Source organism: Gracilinanus agilis, chromosome 4, assembly GCF_016433145.1.
Source record: "Gracilinanus agilis isolate LMUSP501 chromosome 4, AgileGrace, whole genome shotgun sequence".
Taxonomy (NCBI): domain Eukaryota; kingdom Metazoa; phylum Chordata; class Mammalia; order Didelphimorphia; family Didelphidae; genus Gracilinanus; species Gracilinanus agilis.
Genome location: NC_058133.1, coordinates 122670182 through 122693397, shown reverse-complemented (window position 1 = coordinate 122693397; position 23216 = coordinate 122670182). Strand labels below are relative to the sequence as shown.

Genomic DNA, 23216 nt, shown 5'->3' with positions numbered 1-23216 from the left:
TAATACAGATAATTAGATCTTATTTATGCCCTTAAAGAGTCAAGCTTAAAAGACTATGAGTTTTCTTTCTTTTCCCTCTGTTTCTTATTTACCTTTTCATCTTTCTCTTGATATTTGTGGTTGAGTGTCAAACTTTCCATTTAGTCCTGGTCTCTTTTGTGCAAAAACTTGGAATTCTTCAATTTGTTGAATGCCCATACTTTTCCCTGAAAGTATATGGTTAGTTTCGCTGGGTAGTTGATTGGTTAACCTAATTTAAAAAAAAATGAAAGAAGAGAATCAAATTAACAGCATCCAAAATGAAAAGGGCAATGTCACCTCCAAGGAAGAAGAAATTAGGTCAATTATTAAGAACTGTTTTGCCCAATTGTGGGACAAGGAATATGACAACCTACATGAAATAATTAACAATTTTAGACAAGTTGCGAGGTATAAAATAAACTCACATAAATCATCAGCATTTCTATATATTTCCAACAAAATTTAACAGCAAGAGTAACTCCTTTTAAAATCACTCTAGACAATATAAAATATTTAGGAATCTATTTGCCAAGACAAACACAGGAACTATATGAACAATACTGTGAAACATTTTTCACACAATTAAAATTAGTAATTGGAAAAACAATAATTGTTCATTGGTAGGATTAATTTATATATTCAGTGCCATACCTATCAAACTCCTAAGAAACATTTTCATAGAATTAGGAAAAACTATAACAAAGTTCATCTAGAAGAAAAAAAAGGATCAAGAATGTCAAGGAAAATAATGAAAAAAAAATGTGAAGGATGGGAGCTTAGCAATACCAAATCTTAAATTGTACTAGCATCAAAACAATAGGGTACTTTGTTGGGTTCGTATCCCAAAGAGATCATAGATAAACGGACTTGTACAAAAATATTTATAGCCGTCCTTTTTGTGGTGGCAAAAAACTGGAAAAGGAGGGTATGTTGGGGAATGGCTGAACAAATTGTGATATATGCTGGTGATGGAATACTATTGTGCTCAAAGGAATAATAAACTGGAGGAATTCCATGTGAACTGGAAAGACCTCCAGGAATTGATGCAGAGCAAAAGGAACAGATCCAGAAGAAAATTGTACACAGAGACCAATACACTGTGGTAAAATAGAATGTAATGGACTTCTGTACTAGCAGCAATGCAATGATCCAGGACAATTCTGAGGGATTTATGGAAAAGAATGCTACCCACATTCAGAAGAAGAACTGCAGGAGTGGAAGCACAGAAGAAAAGCAGCTGCTTGAACACATGGGTTGAGGCAGACATGATTGGGGATTTTGATTCGAAACTACCACACCAATGCAATGATCAACAATTTGGAAATAGGTCTTGATCAATAACACATGTTAAAACCAGTGGAAATGCGATCAGCCAGGGGTGGGGGGAGGGCAAGGGGTGAAGGGGAAAGTAGGAGCATGAATCATGTAAACATGTTAACTTTTCTAAAAAATGAATATTAATAAATGTTAAAAAACAAAACAAAACAATATGGTACTGGCTGAGACAGAAGGGTAGATCCATGGAATAGACTAGAAGTAAATGACCTCAGCAAGCTAGTGTTTGATAAATCCAAAGATCCCAGCTTTTGAGACAAGAATTCACTATTTGACAAAAACTGCTGGGAAAATTGGAAAACACAATGGGAGAGATTAGGTTTATATCAACATCTCACACCCTGCACCAAGATAAATTCAAACTGGGTAAATGACTAAAATATAAAGAAGGAAACTGTAAGTAAATTAGGTGAACATAGAATAGTATACTTGCCAGATCTATAGGAAGGGAAGGAATTTAAGACCAAACAAGAGATAGAGATAATTACAAAATGTAAAATTTAATTACATTAATTAAAAAAGGTTTTTACAAACAAACAAAACCAATGCAACCAAAATCAAAAGGAAAACAACTAACCAGGAAAAAAAATTCTCTGACACAGGTTAATTTCCCAAATATATAAGGAACTAAGTCAAATATACCAAAAAAATCAAGCCATTCCCCAAATAACAAATGGTCAAGGAATATGAATGAGCAGTTTTCAGATTAAGAAATAAAAACTATCAATAAGCACATGAAAAAAGTATTCTAAATCCCTCCTGACTAGAGAAATATAAATTAAAACAACAGTGACGTACCACCTCACACCCAACAGATTGGCCAGCAAACAAAAATAATAAATGTTGGAGGGGATGTGACAAAATTGGGACATTAATGCATTGCTGGTGGTCTTGTGAATTGGTCCACATTCTTGTGGGCAATTTTGAATTATGTCCAAAGGGCTTTAAAGACTGCCTGCCCTTTGATCCAGCCGTACTACTGCTGGGTTTGTACCCAAAAGATATAATAAGGAAAAATGCTTGTACAAAAATATTTGAAGCCATGCTCTGTGGTGACAAAAAATTGTAAACTGAAGGAGTATCCCTCAATTGGGGAATGGCTGAACAAATTATTGTATCTGATGATGATGGAATATTTTTCTGCTGAAAGGAATGATGAATTGGAGGAATTCCATGTGAACTGGAACAACCCTCAGAAATTGATGCAGAGTGAAAGGAGCAGAACCAAGAGAACCTTATACACAGAGACAGATACACTGTGGCACAATTGAATGTAATGGACTTTTCTACTAGTAGCAATGAAAACAATCCAGAGGAACTTAGGAGAAAGAATGCTATCCACACTCAGAGAAAGAATTGTGGGAGTAGAAATGCAGAAGAAAAACATATGATCGATCATGTGGTTGGATGGGGATATGATTGGGGTTTGGGGCTTTAAATGTTCATTCTAAGGCAAATATGAATAATACAGAAATAGATTTTTGAACAATGACACAAGTATAACCCAGTGAATTTGCTTGTCAGCTCTGGGAGGGGGGAGTGAAGAGGGGAGTTGGGAAATCATGAATCATGTAACCATGGAAAGTTATTCCAAATAAATAAACAAATTTTTAAAAAAGAATAGGAAAAAACAGCCAAAAAATAACAAAAATAAAGCTTAAAAATATATACTTTTAAAAAGTATGCTTTGATCTACCATCAGACTCCATGATCTACCATCAGACTCCATCAGTTCTTTCTCTGGAGGTGAATAGGGTTTTTTCCTTCAAAATTGTCTTTGATCACTGTATTACTGAGAATAGCCAAGCCATTCACAGTTTATCATTGTACAATATTGTTGTCACTGTACACACTGCTCTCCTGGTTCTGCTTACTTCATATCAGTTCATGTAAGTGTTTCCAGGTTTTTCTAAAAGCCTTCTGTTCATCATTTCTTATGGCACAGTAGTATTCCATCACAATCAAATACCATAACTTGTTTACTTATTCCTTTATTGATGGCCATTCCATCAATTTCCAATTCTTTTCCATCACAAAAAAAGTTGCTATACATATTCTTGCACCTAGGTCCTTTTCCTTTTATCTCTTTGGGATATAGACCTTGTAGTGGCAAAGCTAGATCAAAAGGTATGCACAATTTTATAGCACTTTGAACATAGTTCCAAATTGCTCTCCAGGATTGTTGGATCTGTTCGCAGCTCCACCAGTAGTGTTTTATTGTCCCAATTTTCCCACATCCCTTTCAAAATTGGTCATTTTTCTTTCCCATAAAATTAGCCAATCTGACAGGTGAAAGGTGGTGGCTTGGTTTTTTTTTTATTTGCATTTCTTTAGTCAATGGTGATTTGAGGCATTTTTTTCATGACTATAGATCGCTTTAATTTATTTTTCTGAAAACTGTTTATTCTTATCCTTTAACCATTTATCAATTGGGGAATGAATTTATAAATTTCACTCAGTTCTTTCTATGTTGAAGAAATGAGATCTTTATCAGAAAAACTTGCTATAATTTTTCCCACAATTACAATTACTGTGTATTTCACTCTATCCTATTTCTTCCTGTTCATCACTCTCTATATATCATTTTATTGTGTCCCTCCTCAAAAGTGTTTCTTTTTTGATCCCCTCCAATCTGCACTCCCTTCTAACATCCCCTTTCTTTTTATGCCTCCTTTAGCAAGCTGTTGACTCCCTTTCATTTTTTTCTTGTACCACTCTCATTTTTCCCCAAATTCTTCCTCTACCCCTCTTATTTGATTTTTTAAAAATATTTTTCAAGCTCTTCAAGGAATTCTGTTATTTTGTTTTGTTTTGTTTTGGTCTAAGACCAATTCATGTTTTTCTTTGCTGATTTAATTATGGCTCTTTTGACTTTAATCTTCTTTTGAGTTTTGACTTCCCCTGTCCCTATATAACTTTTTGTGGTCGGGTACTTTATTGTTGTTGTACAACTCATTTTTCCAGACTTTTCCTTGACTTTTATGTTAAAAGTTGGACTCTTCTCCTAAGATGTAAGGGTCACTGTCCCAAGATTCATGTTTTTCCTGCTTTGGTTTTCAGAGCTAGTTCTGAAGGTCTATAAGTTCTTCCAGGGTGGTATGATCTAAAGAAAACTGTGGTTATTGCTCTCAGTCCTATGCAATAATTTGTTTATGCATTCCCCAATTGATGGACATTCCATCAATTTCCCATTCTTTGGAATTGGTCTGTTAGTGCCTACAAGCATGCTTTTTGGTCCTGGAACAGTGACTAAGGTCCTCACTCCACTGATGTTGCATTCTCATGAGAGTTCCTTCTCCTCACCATCAGACTGCAACCTAGAACAATATAGGGTCCATGCCACAGAATTCTGCACACAGCACCAGCAAAGGTTTCCCTGTAATCTCTTTCTGACCAATTGTCTGACTCCCTTACCATCTCTTGGCTGTGAGATCTAGAAGTCTCTGCTGCTGATTCAGTCACCCCCAAAAGCCTGCTGCTGGCTTATCAGGATACAGCCTGTACTATACTGTACTTCACTCACCCTTCAGTGAGACAGACCTTACCTGCTGACCCTCTAAGTTGTCTTAGGATAGAAAATTATTTCACCCTATCTTTTTGTGGTTCTTCCACACCAGAATTATTTTGAGGTGTTATTTTAAAGTTGTTTGAAATAGAATCTGGGAAAGCTCAGGAAAGTCCCTTCCTTTATCTTGTTATTTTGACTCTACCCCAGAACTTAAATTTTATTGTGGGCTTTTTTTAAAGATGAGTCCAGAGCTTCAATGCTGGCTGATAGCAGCAGATACTGTGGATGTTTAGTTTCAGGAGTTTTAGCTTTGCCAAGAGCCTGCCTAGTGCTGCTTCTAACACATGGCAGCCAGGAATGTGTCCACTAGTGTCTGTATAAACATTGATGTTCTAGTATAAGAAAGATGCATTAATATCTCTTTCCTAGGGAAAATGGCATCATACAAAGGCCAAAATCAAATATTATAGAAAACTTTATCTCTATATTATATACTGTTGTATGAGCACTTTTTTTCACTGTGTCATTCTAGGAAAAGTATGTTCTAAGCCTCCATGTATTATATGTGTATGTCATTAAAATTATTTTTGCTATAGTCATTTCATTATTACTTAATACTACAAAAAGCCATGATTCCATCAATGTGACATTTCCTCCAATGAAGCAAACCATTTACCCTTAATAGATAGTCCTCATAAGTTGTATAACTAGAAAAAAAATACATCAGTATTAAAACTATGCTTTTGGTGATGACTCTCAAAACTTAGTTAAACAAATACTCAGAGAAGAAATATTTAACATGTTCATGAGTCCATTATTTCCAAAGCGGTAGGATTTGTTATTGCTGCTGCTGTGGTTGTTTTGGGGTCTTTTCAGTTATATCTTATTCTTTGTGGCGTCATACTGGGTTTTCTTGGCAAGGATACTTAAGTAGTTTGCCATTTCCTTTACCAGCTCATTTTATAGATGATAAAATTGAGATAAACAGGTTTAGGTTGCTTGCTCAGGATCACACCACTAGTAAGTATCTGAGGCCAGATTTAGACTTGGGTAGAGGACTTCCAGATTAAGATGGCCACAGTGTAGAAGCAAGGATCTTCCTCTCCTCACCACCAACTGATATAAGGTGCCTCAAAAGGACAAAAAAACGGGGGCAGCTAGGTAGCTCAGTGGATTGAGAGTCAGGCCTAGAAACGGGAGGTCCTAGGTTCAAATCTGGCCTCAGACACTTCCCAGCTGTGTGACCCTAAGGCAAGTCACTTGGCCCCCATTGCCTACGCTTACCACTCTTCTGCCTTGGAGCCAATACACAGTATTGACTCCAAGATGGAAGGTAAGGGTTTAAAAAAAATTAAAAAATAAAATAAAAAAGGACAAAAAACCAAAATCAGATGAGAGAAGGGGCTCCATTGTAGGACACAGCCTTGAAGGTAGATGGGATTTCAGCATTTCCATGCTATAAGGGGGTTAAATAGCTCCCCCAAAAGTGTAAGCTGATCAACCCTCCCTCACTCCATCTGCAGCTCCTGAGTTAGAGCCAGTGTGCCAGAATCAGAGTGAGCTCGAGGCAATCTCTAGGTTCTTGGGAGCTGGCTGAGAACACCACACACTTACCCCTGAGAGCAGCTAGACTTAGGACCCCAGGAGGCTGAGGAACATGGACCTTGGGCACAGAGATAGAACAGAGAGTAGCACAGAGTACACACAGCAGAGACTCAAAAAATAGCATCAGGGCAAAAAACTCTGTAGCTCAATACACAGAGAGCCTGCCCTCCTCACTCAGACTTCTGGCTGGAAAGGGAAGGAAAAACCAACAAAGCAATTGCCACCAACACCCAAGAACTGCAATCTATAATGACCAAAAAACATAAGAAAAAGCCTTTAACTCTGGATAATTTCTACTTAGAAAAACAACAGACTACAGAGGAATTGGCAGAGGATGACAAACAAGCAAATAAATCCAAACTTTAAAAAAAAATGGAAATTGGTCACAAGCTCTCCAAAAAATCAGACTGGAATTTGAGAACCAAGTTATAAAAAAATAGGAGAAATTAGCAAGAAAAGTGGGAAATAGTTCAAAAAGAAAATAATAGTTTAAAAGACAGAATCTCCCATTTGGAGAAAGAAGCCCAGAAATCAAATGAAATGATAAGCAAATTGAAGACCAGAATGACCTAAAAGAAGCCATGAAAAGCAGGACAGATCAAACTGAAAAGGAAAATCAAAAAATCATAGCTGAAAACTAGTCTTTAAAGACCAGAAATGGGCAAGTTGAAGCTAATGATCTCAAAGACAGCAAGAATTAATAAAGCAAAGTCAAAAGAAAGGCAAAATAGAAGGTAATGAAATATCTCACTGAAAAAATTAGTGATCTTGAAAATAGATCTAGAAGAGACAATTTGAGAATCATTGATCTAGCTAAAAACCTAGAAATAAACAGAAATCTTGCCATCATACTACAAGAAATTATCCAAGAAAACTGCCCTGATGTTCTTCAACAAGAGCGCAAAATAGACATTGAAAGAATCCATAGATCACCCTCTACATCAAATCTTCAAAAGACAACCCACAAGAATGTAATTGCCTAATTCAAGAGCTTGCAAGCTAAGGAGAAAATATTACAAGAAGCCAGAAAGAGACAATTCAGATATCAAGGAACACCAATCAGGATTACACAGGATGTAGCAGCCCCTATTCTAAATGGGACTGCAAGGCTTGGATTATGATATTCAGAAAGGCAAGAGGTCACCTACTCATCAAAATTGACTATATACCTCCAGGGGAAAGTATGAGCATTTAACAAAATAGAAGATTTCCAAATATTTGTAAAGAAAAGGCCAGAACTAAGTGGAAAATTTGATTTTAAAAAAATCAAGAGAAACATGAAAAGGTAAATAAGAGAGGGGGATTTTTTTTCTTTAAAGACTTCAATAAAGTCAAATTGTCTATATTCCTATATGGAAAAATGTTATTTGTAACTCTCAAAAATTGTATTCACTATTATAATAGTTAGAAGGATTATTCATAGGTAGAGGTTGGGGGTACTCAGTGGTTTAAGATGATATGCAAAAAAAGAAAAGAAGCGGAATAGTAGATGACATGAAGAGAAACGTGAAGGAATAAGAAAATAGAATAATTTATACCATGCAAAGAGGTACATGGAAGGGGGAGGGTAAGAATACTATTATAAGAAGGAGAAAAAGAGAGTGCTAATAGGTAATACTCAAACCTTACTCTCAGTGGAATCAGTTCTGAGAGGGAAGAACATCTAGATCCATTGGGGTATCAAATTCTATTTTACCCTACAGGGAAGTTGAGAGGGAAAAACCAAGACAGGCAATAAGGTAGGGAGTACAAAAAGGGAGGGGAAGAGAGGGAAGAGGGAATTTAATAAGCCCTAAAAAATAAGAGGGGAATAAAAAGGGAGGGGACAGAAAGGGAAGTAAAATAAGGGTGGCAATTAGGGGGACTGATTAAAAGCAAACTAGTGGTGTAAAAGGAAATGTTGAAAGAAAGGGCAGGACTAGGAGAAGAAATCAAAACTTTGGGGAATACACAGGTGATAATCATAACTCTGAATGTGAATGGAATGAACTTGTCCATAAAACAGAAGCAAATAGCAGAGTGGATTAGAAACCAAAATCCTACCATATGTTGTCTACAAGAAACACACATGAGGCAGGTAGACACAAAGGGTAAAGGTAAAAGGCTGGAGTAAAATCTATTGGGCCTCAACTGAGAAAAAGAAGGCAGGATTTGCAATAATGATATCTGACAAAGCCAAAGTAAAAATAGATCTGATTAAAAGAGATAGGGAAGATAATGACATCCTGATATACTTGGGAAGATAAATCTTACTCCAAGCCCAGCACACTATCCACTGTACTTCTTGGCTGCCCTGCCATAGTTTTTATTCTCTTGAGATAACCCTCAAGAACCTCTGGTGACCTCTGTATCAAAATGAGATAGAACAGGAGTTTAGGAGAGTACTCTGAACATGCATTTGAAAAAAGATCCTGGCATTTGGAATCATAAGATAAGGTATAGAAATTGACCACATACAACAGGATATTCTTTACAAACAAAGAACTTCAAATAAAACACAACCATAGAGATCTGTACTGACTCCAATGGGTCAAGTATCACAAGCTCATGGACAACTGAATTTGACCTTTTGGTGGTAACAAATAATAAAAGAGTAGGTTTACAAAAGGATTATCTACTGACTGACATCAACCAGAGCATAGTTGACCAGTGATTGAGTGCTTATCTGAGAAGCCAATTTTTTTTACTTATCATCATGTAAAGAAAAGACCACTGGTTTTAGATCCAAAGAGGTAAGTTTGAATCTTAATCCTATTATTTATTAATTCTGAAAACTTGATCAAATCACTTAATCTTTCTTTCTCAGTTTCTTTTTCCATAAAATGAGGGTAAAGTTAAATAATTTCAAATCACCTTTCCAACTCTAAATCATAAAATATGTAGCACAGAGGATAGAGACTGGACTTAGAGTCTGAAAGGCCTGAGTTCAAATCCTACTTCAGATATTTACTAACTCTATTGCCCTGAGCAAGTCATTTAATTTCTTCCATCTTCAGTTTTATCTTCTGTAAAATGTTGAAAATAATACTTACCTCCCAGGATTGTAAAACAAGATAATATTTTTAAATGATTTCTAAACCTTAAAGTACTAAATAAATACAATATTGAATTTTATGTATGATCTTATCCAAGGATGTATCCTGTTAAGACTATGTGTTTTCTTAGTTTTAATTGTTGTAAGCCTCATTACAAAACTATAATGGAAAGCTTCAATGGAGTTGGTCCTAGGTCAGATTTAAGCCCTGTAACTTTGGCAAAATTGCTATATCTTGTTGCTTAGTCTTACTGATTTAAGAACATGGAAATCAGTTTAATTTCTAAGCCAAAGATTTAAAACAGCCAGCCTTTATTATTTAGATAAAAGAATACCCTATGCTTTTAATTAATAAAGCATAGTGGACTGAGTCATTCTCAGTATCAGGAAGATGTGAGTTCAAGTTCCACCTTCAACACAAAAGATCATAGATTTAGAGCTGGAAGGGATCATAGAGGTCATCAAGTCCAATATATTGTCTGTGTGACCCTAGATAAGTCATCAAGTTTCTCAGTGTTGACTAAGATAACTAAGACTATAATTTGCTGAACATTTTTGTGGTTTGCATTGGTAGAAGTGTTGTCCTTGCAGTGATTTTCCTGTGCAAATGAATCCACAGATCTCTCCCTACTGTAAAAGGGAATTTTGGAGGTAGAAGGGAAAGGTAGGGTCGAAAGGGAAAGGAAGGTAGGGAAGCCTGAGGAAGGGAAGCCGGGATAGCCCCCAAGCCCAGGAGAGGAAATTGACCTGAGCTCTTCATAGCTCAATAAAGATCAGGTAACACTTATTATTAGAATAGCTAGGTTTATTTAGATAGAAAAGGGAAGGTCTAGGGAAGCTAGGAGGTAGACCTCCGAAAAAGGTGCCAAGAGATAGCTCAGGGCCAAGAGAGTCTCCAGGGTCGAGAGAACCTCCACAATCAAGAGCATCTCCAGGATAGAGAGAGCAAAAAGGCACCAAAACTTTCTCTCTTACACTTTCTCGAAAGCTCCCACAAAGGAAGTCGGAGGTGTCGGGGGCAGTTGTAGCAAGGAGTCGTCTCCCAGGGCTTAGAATATTTTTAAACAAGACACTACTCAATGCAAAAAATTATCATCATCATATACTTTGATAAAGCTAATACATATAAAGATGAAAGTGAATACTTAATGTAAAAAAAAGAGGGTTTGGGAACTATTTCCCAAATGGAATAACCCAGTCAAGTGTTGTTGCTAAATACAGGATTGAGAAACCTTGCTCCTGGATAAAGTCAGTGATGGACCAGTTGATAGAACTCAACACTTGATTGGTTCCTCTTTCACAGCTGACCAAAAAGGAAGTAAATAATCTTTCCTCAACTGCCAGTAAAACAACCCCAGTACTTTCAGATGTTATAAGTATAGATAATTTAAATTACTGAAGATGATTGTAATCTGACTGCAATTTGATTATAATATTAATCTTGATGGTAATAGATTAATGATCACTTGATTGAACTTTTAAGTAGAAGAAGCTAAGTTTCAACTGACATCTTATCACCTAAGAATCTTAGCAGCTGATCAGGTCAGTAACAGGTTTCTCTTTCAAACTTATTTAATAAAAGTAAAACAAGAAAGGGTAATGGACAGGTTAAAGCAGAAAGGAAAGAGGGGTTAAGAATAAATCCTGAATCTTTGCTAAACTAAATAAACTGATAATATATCTTCTGGAGATTTCAGATGATGTTGACATACTGACCCTGTGAGGCAAATTAGCCTCAGCCAGGCCACTGGGCCTAGCCAATCTGCTAGATGGTTTAGCTCAGATCAAGTTGGCTACTCTTAATAGGATTGTTCTTCTGTGAATAGCTTCTTGTTGGTATTGAGAAGTTTGTAGATCAATGATGGTGCTTTGGCAATATATGTAGATGTCTCTGGAATAAGTCTAGGTAACTATCTCTAAAAGTGTAAGTTAGCCTTAGTTTGAGAAATAGCTATGAGAAGATTTTGAAGAACCTACCCTCCCACCAATTCTCACAACTAAGACCCAGAGATTAGGATCCAGCTTCTATTTATAGGGCTCTCTTAACAGTCTTTTTGGTCTCATGCCAGCTCATGCCAACCCCTGAGTTCTACAATCCAAACTAGCAACTGGCAACTATTCCAGCCCAAAATGGCTTTTCGCAAAACTATTTACGTTAAAGAGTGTGACCAGGATTGTAAACTCCTGTAGTCCAGGGCCTATCTTTTAGATGCCTTGACTGTGCTACTTACTAAAAGAAAACCTATTATTTCCTAATACCCAAATAGCAAATTTTAGTTGGTAATGAAGATGCATTGATGCAGAAGTTATATAGATTGTTATTAGGATTATTTAAATAACAAAACCAAAATCTTTCAGGATGTTGAAAGAGACTCTTTGACTCATCTGGTTCAAAGGAGCTTAAGTCATTACTGGTGCAGATTTTTAAAACTTTCACTTTTATTCTTTTTGCATGGAATTTTAATATGAAATAACCAAAGCTATTTCCCACTAACTAAGCTAAATTTTTATACTCAGTTATTTTCATAAGTGCGAGAACTTCAGACATTTAAAACCTTGGATGATTAAGAGACAAGAGAAGACAAAAGGTGGATTTATCCTATTCCTGAAATAGAATCTGAAAGCAGGGAGGTACTTTAGACATTACCCAGCCCACACCTTACCCTGTTTAGTCTTTCCATTAATATCAAGATACCCTTACAATCTATAGAATTCTAAAAATCTAACTCTTACTCCCTGGTGTATATATTTTTCACCATCAGAGGCTTCATTGATAGAGTTAGGGAACCTATGTTAAAATTCCAACTCAGCTACTCATTTCTTATACAGCCATAAACAAGTGGCTTTACTCCATCCTACTTCTACTTTTGAGCCTGTATTTCCTCATCTACAAAATAAGGGTGTTCGATAAGATTGTTTCTACATTTCTGTAAATTTTATCATCCTGTCATATCCCTGGGAAGAGGACAATTGGAAAGTTGCAGGAACAATCCAAAGTTTTTCAGATTGACAGTTTCCTTAACATATCTATAGTACAAAATAATGCCATAACCATTTGTTTTCTTTGTTGTCTTTCAGACGTACAGTTGCCATTGAAGGGGAGTCACTAATGTTCATCTGGTCTGAAGGAGCTCTTGAATTTACTGATGCTTCAGATACTTTGAAGCCTTTCACTCTTTACGAATATCATGTAAAAGCTCGAAACTCCAAGGGCTCTGTGGAAAGTCCATGGTCATCAGCACAGACAATGGAAGCCCCTCCCAGGGGTATGCAAGCTCCCCAGGTTCAAGCTACCAGTGCTTACTCTGTGCTGCTGAATTGGACCAAGCCAGAATCCCCCAATGGTATTATCTCCCAATACCGTATTATCTACCAAGAGAGACAAAAGGATCCAACATTTAATGTTCCAACCGTGACCGCATTCACAGTGATGGTAAGAATGTGGGTGATATAACTAATTAGTTATAATAAGTGATATTTCTGTTATCTTTTTATGATTTTATTGGAGTAGCTTAATTAATTTTCATGATTCATTTTTTACTTTTTCCATAAGAAGGGCTGAAGCAGTTGAAATCTCATAAAAGATTAAACAGAATGGGCAAAGAAATGGTCTAGGAATGAGAAAATCTGAGGTCTGTTGTTGACTGCCTCTAACTTGAATTATCCTGTGTTGGGAAAAACTCTCATTTTCATGAATCTGGAGATAATTATGCCTTCCTTCTCTGGGTTCCTTGGGTGAAATCAACATAAAATTAGAAGATGAGTCTAATTCTTTCATTATTAAAGATACTTGTGAGATTTTATCGATAAGAGGCAAAACTGTGGTATTTATTGTGTATGACATAAACTCCCTTAATTTGTGAAATTCTAGTTATTATAAGTCCTTACTGAATGCTACTCTGTGTCCAAAATGGTAAACAGAGTATATGATATGATCTCAACTCTCAAGAAGCTTACATTATTGTTGAAGAGATGTCACAAAACAAAAAAATAATTGCTGAATATCACAAGACAGGATATAATCAAGTGCTGAGAGATATCCAATAGACAGTAAGTGCTATGAGAGGCCAAAAAGAAAATCAAAATGACTGATATCAGTGAGGAAGTTATATGAAAGTGGTGGGACAAGCTCAGGTTGGAGGGATGAATTAAGATAATATAAGAATTTACAAGATTTTCAAAAATATGAAAGAATGAATGGGGTTTTTTTTAAACTTTCTGAAAGTTGAAGCAATCTAGTTGTTCTATGATCAACATTGAAGCCAAGATCAAAAGAATTATCATAATGGTTACCAAAATAGGGACATAGTTGATAAAGATCTGACTCTGGAGCTAGAATGATCAGATCAAGGATTCAAACCTATGGTTATGATTGCAAATCCTGTGTTCTTCCCACTGTACCATGCTATCTTATCACTTATCTGAAATGGCCACCTGCCCTCCTCACTACATAAAAATTCTTTTTTAAATGTTCTCTCTTCTTTCCAACTAGTCTTAGAGGAAGATATGACCTTCCTAGTCAAGTCTTACCTCTTCACCTGTGTCATTAGTCCTTTTCCTCCTATTTTATTAGAGACTTAACATCTAATTTCTCTTTCATCTCCAATGTTTCCTCTCCCACTGGTTCCTTCCCTTTCACTTACAAATATAACCTGGGCTCCCCAAACTTAAAAGAATCATATCATCTTTCTCATTTCTTTCACTGCCAAACTTCATGAACATGAAGCTATAATTTTTCTCTCTGATTTCTTGACATATATTCACTCCCCAACCACTTATTTCTGTTTTTTATACTTCTGAATTTAATAATTTCTGAAATCAAGAAATTTTGAAGTGATGGGGCAAACACTCCAAATTCTTTGCATACTTGCCCAGAAAGACCATGATTGTCAACAAGAAACAGGCGGTAATCAGACTTTAATTAAGCAAAAAGCTCATAAAGGCAGAGACAAATGGCAAAAAGTTGGTATAGAGACAAGCAGTATGGGAATGAGATAAGATGATGAAGTAAGAGAAAGTGTGAAGAGGAGAATGGGGAGGAGGAGAGATAGAGAAAACCACTTTGTAGAGATGGAATAGTTTGGGGACCACTCAGCAGTATGGACCTGATGAAAATGGGAGAGGGCTGGAATAGAGGATATTTCGAGGCTGTGATGGTGGGGCACCAGGGATGTTAACTATTATTTTAAAAATGTAACTAAATGGTTTGTGGGTTCACACTGGGTTGAAGGAGAGAGAGGACCAACCAGGATAGGGAGACCAGGGTTTACTGCCAAGCTGTTAACTGTCACAGGAATGACAGTTAGGCCCAACAGTCACTCAGCCCACCTAGGCTAGGGTCTATGGAACCAGCAGGTAAAAGGTAAAAGTTTATTACAGTTTAATTGACGGGAATAATAATGAAGGATGGGATAAGGGATTCTACACTTGAAACCTAAGGGCAAACCACAGGGGCAAGGGAAGGACTTGACTACACCATTCTATTGACCTAAGCCAGGCAGGGCCCAAAGGAAGCAGTACTGAAGTCACAGGGAAAGCTCCTCCAAACCTGGTTCCAGCCAGGTTTGATCAGCTCAGCTAAAGGGCCTGAGGATGGCTTTCAATTGGGGTCTCACGGTAAATCCAAGGATGGTCACAGGATGCCAAGAGCCAACTCCACTAGGACAGGTGATCCCAGGTAGGGAGAGAGAGTTTTCAATGCTGTCCACCAGATCACAAACCACTTTCCCACTTGGTGCTGCTCTACAAGTCTGTTGTCCACTGCTGAAAGCCTCCACCTCTTTCAGGATCCCAGGGAATTTGAATGAAGTTTTCCCTAACTCTGAGATCTCCCAGGATTAGCAACAGTTATGTCCCCAACCACTAATGGAGCCTCTCTCAAGCCCCACTTCCTGCTCCTTCAATCCATCTTGGAATCCTCCATCCCTTCCTGCTAGGTCCAACACTAATACTAAATTAATCTTCCTCACAACAAGGCCTCATCTTTTATAGGGTTTTTTTGGGGGAAACAGACCAACTCCTAACTGTGCCACTTTGGGATTAGTTCACTAACATATCCAAATAATCTCAAAATTATCAGTAAAACTTCAGTCATCATCTCAAAGTCATCAGCACCTTTTTGACTTTCTGCTTCTCTGAATCTATAGAGGTCTGAATTTTTTCTGGAATTTAGTTCTCATAGGACTAGAATCTTGACCAGCTAAATGGTTTCTTCTGATTCAGCCCACATGCAAATTTTGACTAATATCTGATACAATTTGTAAATTACCCTCCTTTGGTCTTTAGGATGGTCTGTACATAACTTCCAGGTTCTCCTTTGCAACAATATTTTGTGCTATTACTCTTTTATACTGGCTACTCCTCAAACTTGCTTTATTGACTAGAAGGGGGTGATGATCAGAGGAACAAGAACAAGACAAAATTTTAACACAACCTGCTACTGAATTGAAACTAAACCCTTAGAGATCACCTATGACTTTTCAGTGAATATATCCATTTTGTTTTTCTCAAGCCTCATATTCATTGACTTCTCTGAAACATTTGATGTCATAGATTACTTTCTTCTTCATAATTTCTACTGATCTCAGAGACACAACTTTTCTTTTATTCTCTTCCCATTTCTGATATTTCCTATTATGTTTTTTGCTCCTCTGGATATTTTTATCCCAAAAGGCTATGTTTTTATTTGTGTTTTGTCTTCTTCCTTTGGTAATCTAACCCATATCCATAATTTCCACTATCAACTCTATGCTGATAATTCCATATTGGTTCTACCATTATTTCACACTTCTACCTATAATCTTTATTTAAGCAAATTAACTATTCTCTAATTCACTAGCACTTTCCAGACTTTCTTTCCTCCATTCCTTTACCTATATCCTTCTCTACTCTTGGAATTTCACCCTCCCTTTCTGTTTGTTTACAACCTACCCACTTTCTATACATGAGCACTATATATCTCTACTCAACAGCAAGTGCCCTTTGAACTCAAACACTTTGACTTTACTTTGTAATAACAAGTATTCCATTTTGTCCTATAATTATTTCAGTGTATTATGCTTCCTCTCCTAAATAGCAAGATCCTTGAGTACTGTGGGATCCATATTGCTGAGAGGGGTTGAAGCTGCATCAAAGAATTCCATAGTCCCCCCAAGAACTCTAGGAGAGGGGGCAGTTAAAGGCAGTTGGAGTCCTGGTATAAAAAGCCAGTTCACCCTACTTGCAGGGTCCTGGTCCTGGTCCTGACTCTTTGCTCTTGGATCTGGGCAGAGGGGCAATCTGTGTAGCTCTGAGCAGAGCCATTCAGTCTCTGACAGCCAAAACTGCTTTACTTTTGTTAGACCTTCAAGCAATACCATAGTCTACCTTAGTTTAGCTATCTAGGTTTAGAAAGAAGAATATTTAGAGGCTTAGATAGGAGATCAGCCATTCAAGTTACATTTCCCCCGTTGTGGGGAGGGGCTGCCTATTTGATATAGCTGTTTTAGGTAGTTTCTTCTTACCTATCAATCCTAAGCCACTTCCCCCCTTCTTATTCCCAGATATCATTAAACCCTTATCATCTAGGAACAGTGTCTGGATACAGATAATTTGGAGAAATACTCACATCCTCCATAAGCCAAGTTCCTCTTACTAGTGGCTTTGAAATTGATCCTAACCTCTGAGCCAGTGAGCTGCTTCTTAGGACATCAAGCCTCACCTATTCAATCCTGTGGGAAAATAATACAGAAGAAGATAACACTACAAAGAGGTTTAGCTTTTCCCCACTTAACATCTTGGCCCAGAAGTTACCAAGCTAGATTATCCTCCATTACCAAACAGTTAACTGACTTCCAATGGCTTAGAGGGAGGTGGGGAGAGGAAGGAGTACACCACAAGCTCTTGCCCCTCCCATCCAGTCAAGCCTGCCTGTGTTTCTCCAAAGACCAGGGATTAGGGAGACTTCATTGCCACTGACCCCTGTCACCTTACAGTTTCCCTAATCCTACAGAATAGAGAGCATATATTATTTATCTTTATCTCTTCCTTAGTGCTTAGCATAATAGTCATTTAATAAATGTTTGTTGAATGAGAATGAATGAATGAATGAATGAATGAATGAATGAATGAATGAATGATTGAGATAGCATAGTATAATGGGGAAAGAACTGGACATAGAATCAGGTAATCTGAATTTTTATTCCAGCTCTTCTATTTATTTTACTTATTAGAGGAGATAAGTGGCACAATGGATAGAGTGTTGGGTCTGGAATCAGTAAAAACTAAATTCAAATTAGCCTCATATACTTACTAGTCATGTTACCCTGGACAAGTTACTTAGCTTCTATTTGTCTTAGTGTCCTCATTTGTAAAATGAGTGTAATAATAGCACCTGCCTTCCAAGGTTGTTGTGAGATTCAAATGAGATCATATTTGTAAAACTCTTAGCCCAGTGCCAGGTATATTGTAGGTACTTAAAAATGCTTGTTGTATTCCTTCTTAATTAGCTCTTCAACCTATCTAGGCTTCAGTTTTCCTCTTTGAAAAATTGGTGTGGAGGATCTCTATCTCTAAACATAATCACCCCTATAGAAAGTTGCTTTCCTGCTTGTTGCTGAATCTTATCATAGGCTCCTGACCTGACCTGTAAAACACAAGCAACATGTGAAAGAAGAATTATTGATGTTAAAGGTTATTTTTCTCCTTTTCTGAATTTTTACTTTATTTCCTTCAGTTTAAGTTTTCATCATCTGGACAGCGGAGAGAAATTTCACGGTTTTGCCTCTCACATCCTGTAGAACTTGCATTACAAGGCAGAGTTCCAAAAGGTAGAAATCCTCTTAAGGATGTTATCCAGGGGAAAATATGTCCATTATCACCAAAGCCTTGAAATCTATGTATTAAGCTTCAATGTTATAACCTCCTGGAAGGAAAATTTCATTGTGAAAATGCTGACACACCCCTGACAATAGCTTTGTGAATGAGACACTTTAATTAAACTGTGATTTTATTGAAGAAACTGGGATTCCAGTGATTAAACTTCTGGCCCTTTAAAATATGGCTTTCAGGAGTAGGAGGCTAAATCATTTAATCTCCTAAAGCAGGTCTATTGGCGTTCCCATGTGGGATACCCTATTAGTCATTCTCTCACACAAGGTTCCATTTTATAGCACAAGATCATGTATTGAACTGAACAGTGAGCTCTGTCCTTTATTTAATCGGTTAGACTCTATTTTTATCACATTAGAAAGTTCCTAAAAAGAAGAGGAACAATAACAGCAGCTTCCAAATTGCAAAGTACCTCTGTCATGTTGACCCCATCCTTCATTTTCTTCTCATTATAAAATGTCTGACTTCTTTCATCTTTCTGAAGGATAACAATTCAAAAATATTTTAAACTTCGGCTTATAAAAATAAAAAATTAAATATTGAGAAGATTTCACTACTCTCCTTAAGCATATTTTTTGTTTGTCTTCTTTTGATATAGAGAAGCAGGGCAACTGGTCAAGTCAGGCTCCAGAATTGCCTCTCTAATTTTTTAAAATTATGTCCTGCAAACTGTTGTGACTTAAATCCTGGACAGTATATTGACAGGTCAATTAGTCTATGAGGTAGGACTATACTTAAGATGTTGGGAAGTTAACAGATTTTTAAACAATCTTCTTTCATATTCTTTTTATCTTGAAATGTTTGTTTTTATATTTTTTTATTAAGTTCACAATAAAAAATAAAATTTTAGTTGAAAAAAAAAAATGAAGATAGTCTCCCAGAACAAGTTGAACAGCTTTCTAGAACCCTGAGTTACCAGGCCAAGTTGTTTTTTTCTTACTTATAACAAATATGCTTATTTGTGATAAACATGCAAAACAAATTTCCTCAGTCTTCAGTCTAAATCCATCACTTCTCTATAATGGATAGCAAGTTTCATTATCAGTCTTTTGGGAACATGACAGTATTGATCATAGTTTTACAGCTTTCAAATTTGTTTGCTTTTACAGTGTCATTCTAGAATAAATTGTTCTCCTGGTTATGTTCATTTCATTATTCATCAGTTTATAAAAATTCTCAAAATAGTTCATTTTTGTGATATTGATGTTATAATATAAATTATTCTTCTGGTTCTGCTCACTTGACTCTGAATCCGTTCATATAAGTCTTTCCATGTCTTTTGGAAATCATCTATTTCCTTATTTCTTACAGCGCAATAATACTCCATCACATTCATAAACCACTAGGATGGAGTTTTCAGAGCTAACAGGTCACTGCTATTCTCTGCTAACCTTTATAAAAGTGCAGGTTAATCCAGAGGCAATGAGGTGAGACATGGCTCAAAGAATCATAGAGTCATAGAATCTTAGAGGCTCTTTTTTCCAAACCCTTCATCTTATAGCTGAACAAATTGATTCCCAGAGATGTGACGTGACTTCCCCAAAGTCACCTTCTCATATGTGGCTAATACCAGAGAAAGATTTTAGGATTCTAAATTTAGTATGCTTTTCCTTATGCCTCTCTGACTTCAACCATGATGTTTTTTATGTTAGTCTAAGCTCCATTCTAGATAGAGAAAATTCAGTCCTGTCTTTTCAAGACCTCCAAAAAAATAATATTTTTACAAATAGTTTAATAGTCCACAACCCTAGCAGTCACTGCTAACTGCTCCCCCACTTTTTAACATACTATTTCTGCATTCTGTGGAAGGTATATTAATGTGCCCAGAATATACTCCTTCCTCATTTACAGCTTAAAGAATCCTTGTCTTCTTTCAAGATTCAATTCAGATGCCACCTCCTCAATGAAAAAGCCTTCCCTATTCCTGCTATGTTCTTCTCTCTCAAGTTTCTTTGTATTAATTTTTCTGTGTCTATATTCTGTCCCCACTGATGGATGTCTTGAGGCCAGAGAATATTTTCATTTCCATAATACCTCATTCACTGCTCTGTACTCAGTAGTGGCTTAATAAATGTTTGTCAAACTAGGTAGCATCATGAATAGAGAGCCAGGTCTGGATTTGGGAGGGCTTGGGTTCAAATCTGTCCTCAGAAACTTCCTAGCTGTGTGAACCTGGACAAGTTACTTAACCCAATTGCCCAGCCCTTGCTTTTCTTATTTTAAAACTGATACTAAGAAAGTAGGAGTTTTAAAAAGAGTTTGTCAAATTCACTTAAATTTCACCCATTTACTATTCTCTCTTTTGCAATGACCTTTGGAAATTTTCCAAACCTCTGCCAAAAAAAAACAGTCACAGACTAGAAGTATGAGTCAGGTTACCTAGATTCAAACACTTAACTATCAATTTTTTCATTACAAACCTCTGTACTCTAAATATGACTCCTTCAAAATCAAAATGTGAATTTGGCAAGTTATATCCCTCTGTGGGCCCCCATTTTCTCAGCTATAAAATGAGGAAGGATTCCCTGGTTTTTGTTTTTTAATTCTAAGGTAGTTTTAGCCTTTTCTATCAGGAGTTGAGATCACATCTTTGACCAAGAAGGCACTAAGCCTGTCCTCATCTTTGCTGACTGAGATACTGGCAGGCTAACCAAGGCTGCCCTAATGCCCTTCATCTATTTCTCTTGTCAAATTAGGGCCTTGGGGCCCATCAGTAAAATGTCTGTCTTCGGTAATGACATAACAAGAGTATCCCACAGGTTCTCCATTGTTGTTTATAGACAGGTGGATGTAGTTGAGGAAAGTCACATCAAGCAGGTGCGAGGGATGCATGAGTCCTCTTGAAGGTGGCAGTGGATGGAGAACTAACAGTGGGGCACCCTCAGTGGGGGTGGGCAACATATGCGCTGGCACAATAAGCAGCATCAGCAAAATCAGCAGGAGAACAAAAATGGAATTCATGCAGGTTTAAATACCTTAACAGCCCTCACCCAAATCCCTTGAGAAGTTTTAGAACTCTTTGGGACCAAGTAGTGTGGGTATAGGAAAGATAAGTCTCAGGAAAAGGGATTGTATAAACTACTCAATTCTCCCCAAACCAGCAGCTTTCACTCCTGAAAATGGGCTTCAAAGAGCAGACCATAAAATCCCTTCCTGATTAGCTCTGTGATGAATGTGCAGTAGGAAGAGAAGAACTACATTTAGCCTTGGCATCCAGGAGCTCCATGGTGGTGCTTACAGGGAACACTCCTGGCGTGGCTGCCATCACTGCTGCCACCATCCTGGGTTTGTTTGTTTCTCTGACTGGCACCAGCTCTAGCATTGGCAGAAGCAACCTGGGATTTAAAGGCAAAGATGGTTTTGCCTAAGGCTTTAGCTGCGGCTTTCTGTGCTCTGAGTATACCCCTTTGTGCCCCATAGGGATATAATACATGAAGGCCAACATAACCTGCTTGCCCAATGCCTTAGAAGATAGATGGCATTTGGGTCTGTCTACAACAGGAGGCACTGAGTGAGTAAGCAAATTGCATGGGTCGGTCACCATAAATTGGCTTCCAAATCGAGAAAAAAACTCAGTGTGACAAACTCCCAGTTCTAGATTCTGGTCGCTGAACAACCAGTCTCAAATTCTAGGATCAGGTTGTCAAAAACCTCTCAGGGGTCTGGCATAATGTTCCATAGCTCTTTACCAAAATCTGGCTGACTTCTGTTAAGAAAGTATGCAGCAAGTAACATAAGAGAAACTTGTAATAAATCTGCTCCTGAAAAATTTGTCTGTAAATTGATTTTTCATAAAGCCAGTCCTATTTCTTTATTGATTTAGATTATTTCAAAGGTGCCTGAGCTTCATTTCTGATCCACAATTAGCATTGACTCTTGACACTGAGTGAGGAGTTGGGAGTTAAAAGAATACTAACAGGCCTCTTGTATTTCTAAAATTCTGCAATGTTTCTTATTCTTAAAAAAAAGACATATATAACATGTAATTGTCTATAAACCAATTCCTAATTTCATGATGTGAGCTTACTTTTTAAGGGGACCATTTATGGTATATTTCTGTTAATAAAAGAAACTTTTAGTAATACAAATGATCACTGGAGTAAAGATGTACATTTTTTAAAATTCACTTCATATCTACAGTTTTCTTGATGGAAAACACTGAAATAGTCTTATTTTTTAAAAAGAAGAAAAAAAGATGAAAATGAACACATATCAGCAGGCACTTAGGGCAATACAATTCATAATTTCATTCTCCAGTGTTGACAAACTTGCTCTCCCCATCCTATTAGTATTCAAGCCCTAACTGTTTAAGAATAGATCACCTCCCTTTCTGCTGTGTCTCATTCCCAACCTCCTCAAGCTAATCTCTCTGACATCATATTTAACCATCCCTTTCACTGTGCCCACAAGACCTCCACAATAAATATACTTCTCCTCATGTTCAACTTCTTCCTCTTGTGTTCTTTCCTTCTTCTGCCACATACAGAGATCTGGTTTGTACCAGTCAATCAACATTAAGCATCTTCTATGTGCCAACCACTACGCTAAACATTATGGATACAAAAAAAAAAAAAAAAGCAAAAGAAAGTTAATAGCAAATTACATTGCATTCCTAGACATGCTTTCAGTATTGGTAGCACCATCTATCATAACCTTTGCCACACTGATCCTGCAGGCCAAGTTGCAAATACTTCATTGCCACTGCCAGACTCTCCTATCATCACTCAGCAACGTGGTCTTCTATGACATTCACCAATATGGCATCCAATCCAGATCCTGGTGGCCACTTTTAACTGGCTTCCAAGTGATTCTCCTCCTTTATCAACGAATTTAGAGCATGGGGCA

General features: G+C 37.0%; 1 protein-coding gene across 1 annotated transcript in view; it reads left to right on the top strand.

Annotated features, from left to right (window-relative positions):
- Positions 1 to 23216, top strand: part of USH2A (usherin) — a 1059501-nt gene that overhangs the window by 908279 nt on the left and 128006 nt on the right. The window contains exon 60 of the mRNA XM_044674959.1: positions 12582 to 12936. Within this exon, the coding sequence (XP_044530894.1) occupies positions 12582 to 12936 (355 nt within the window). The remainder of the gene's footprint in view (positions 1 to 12581; positions 12937 to 23216) is intronic.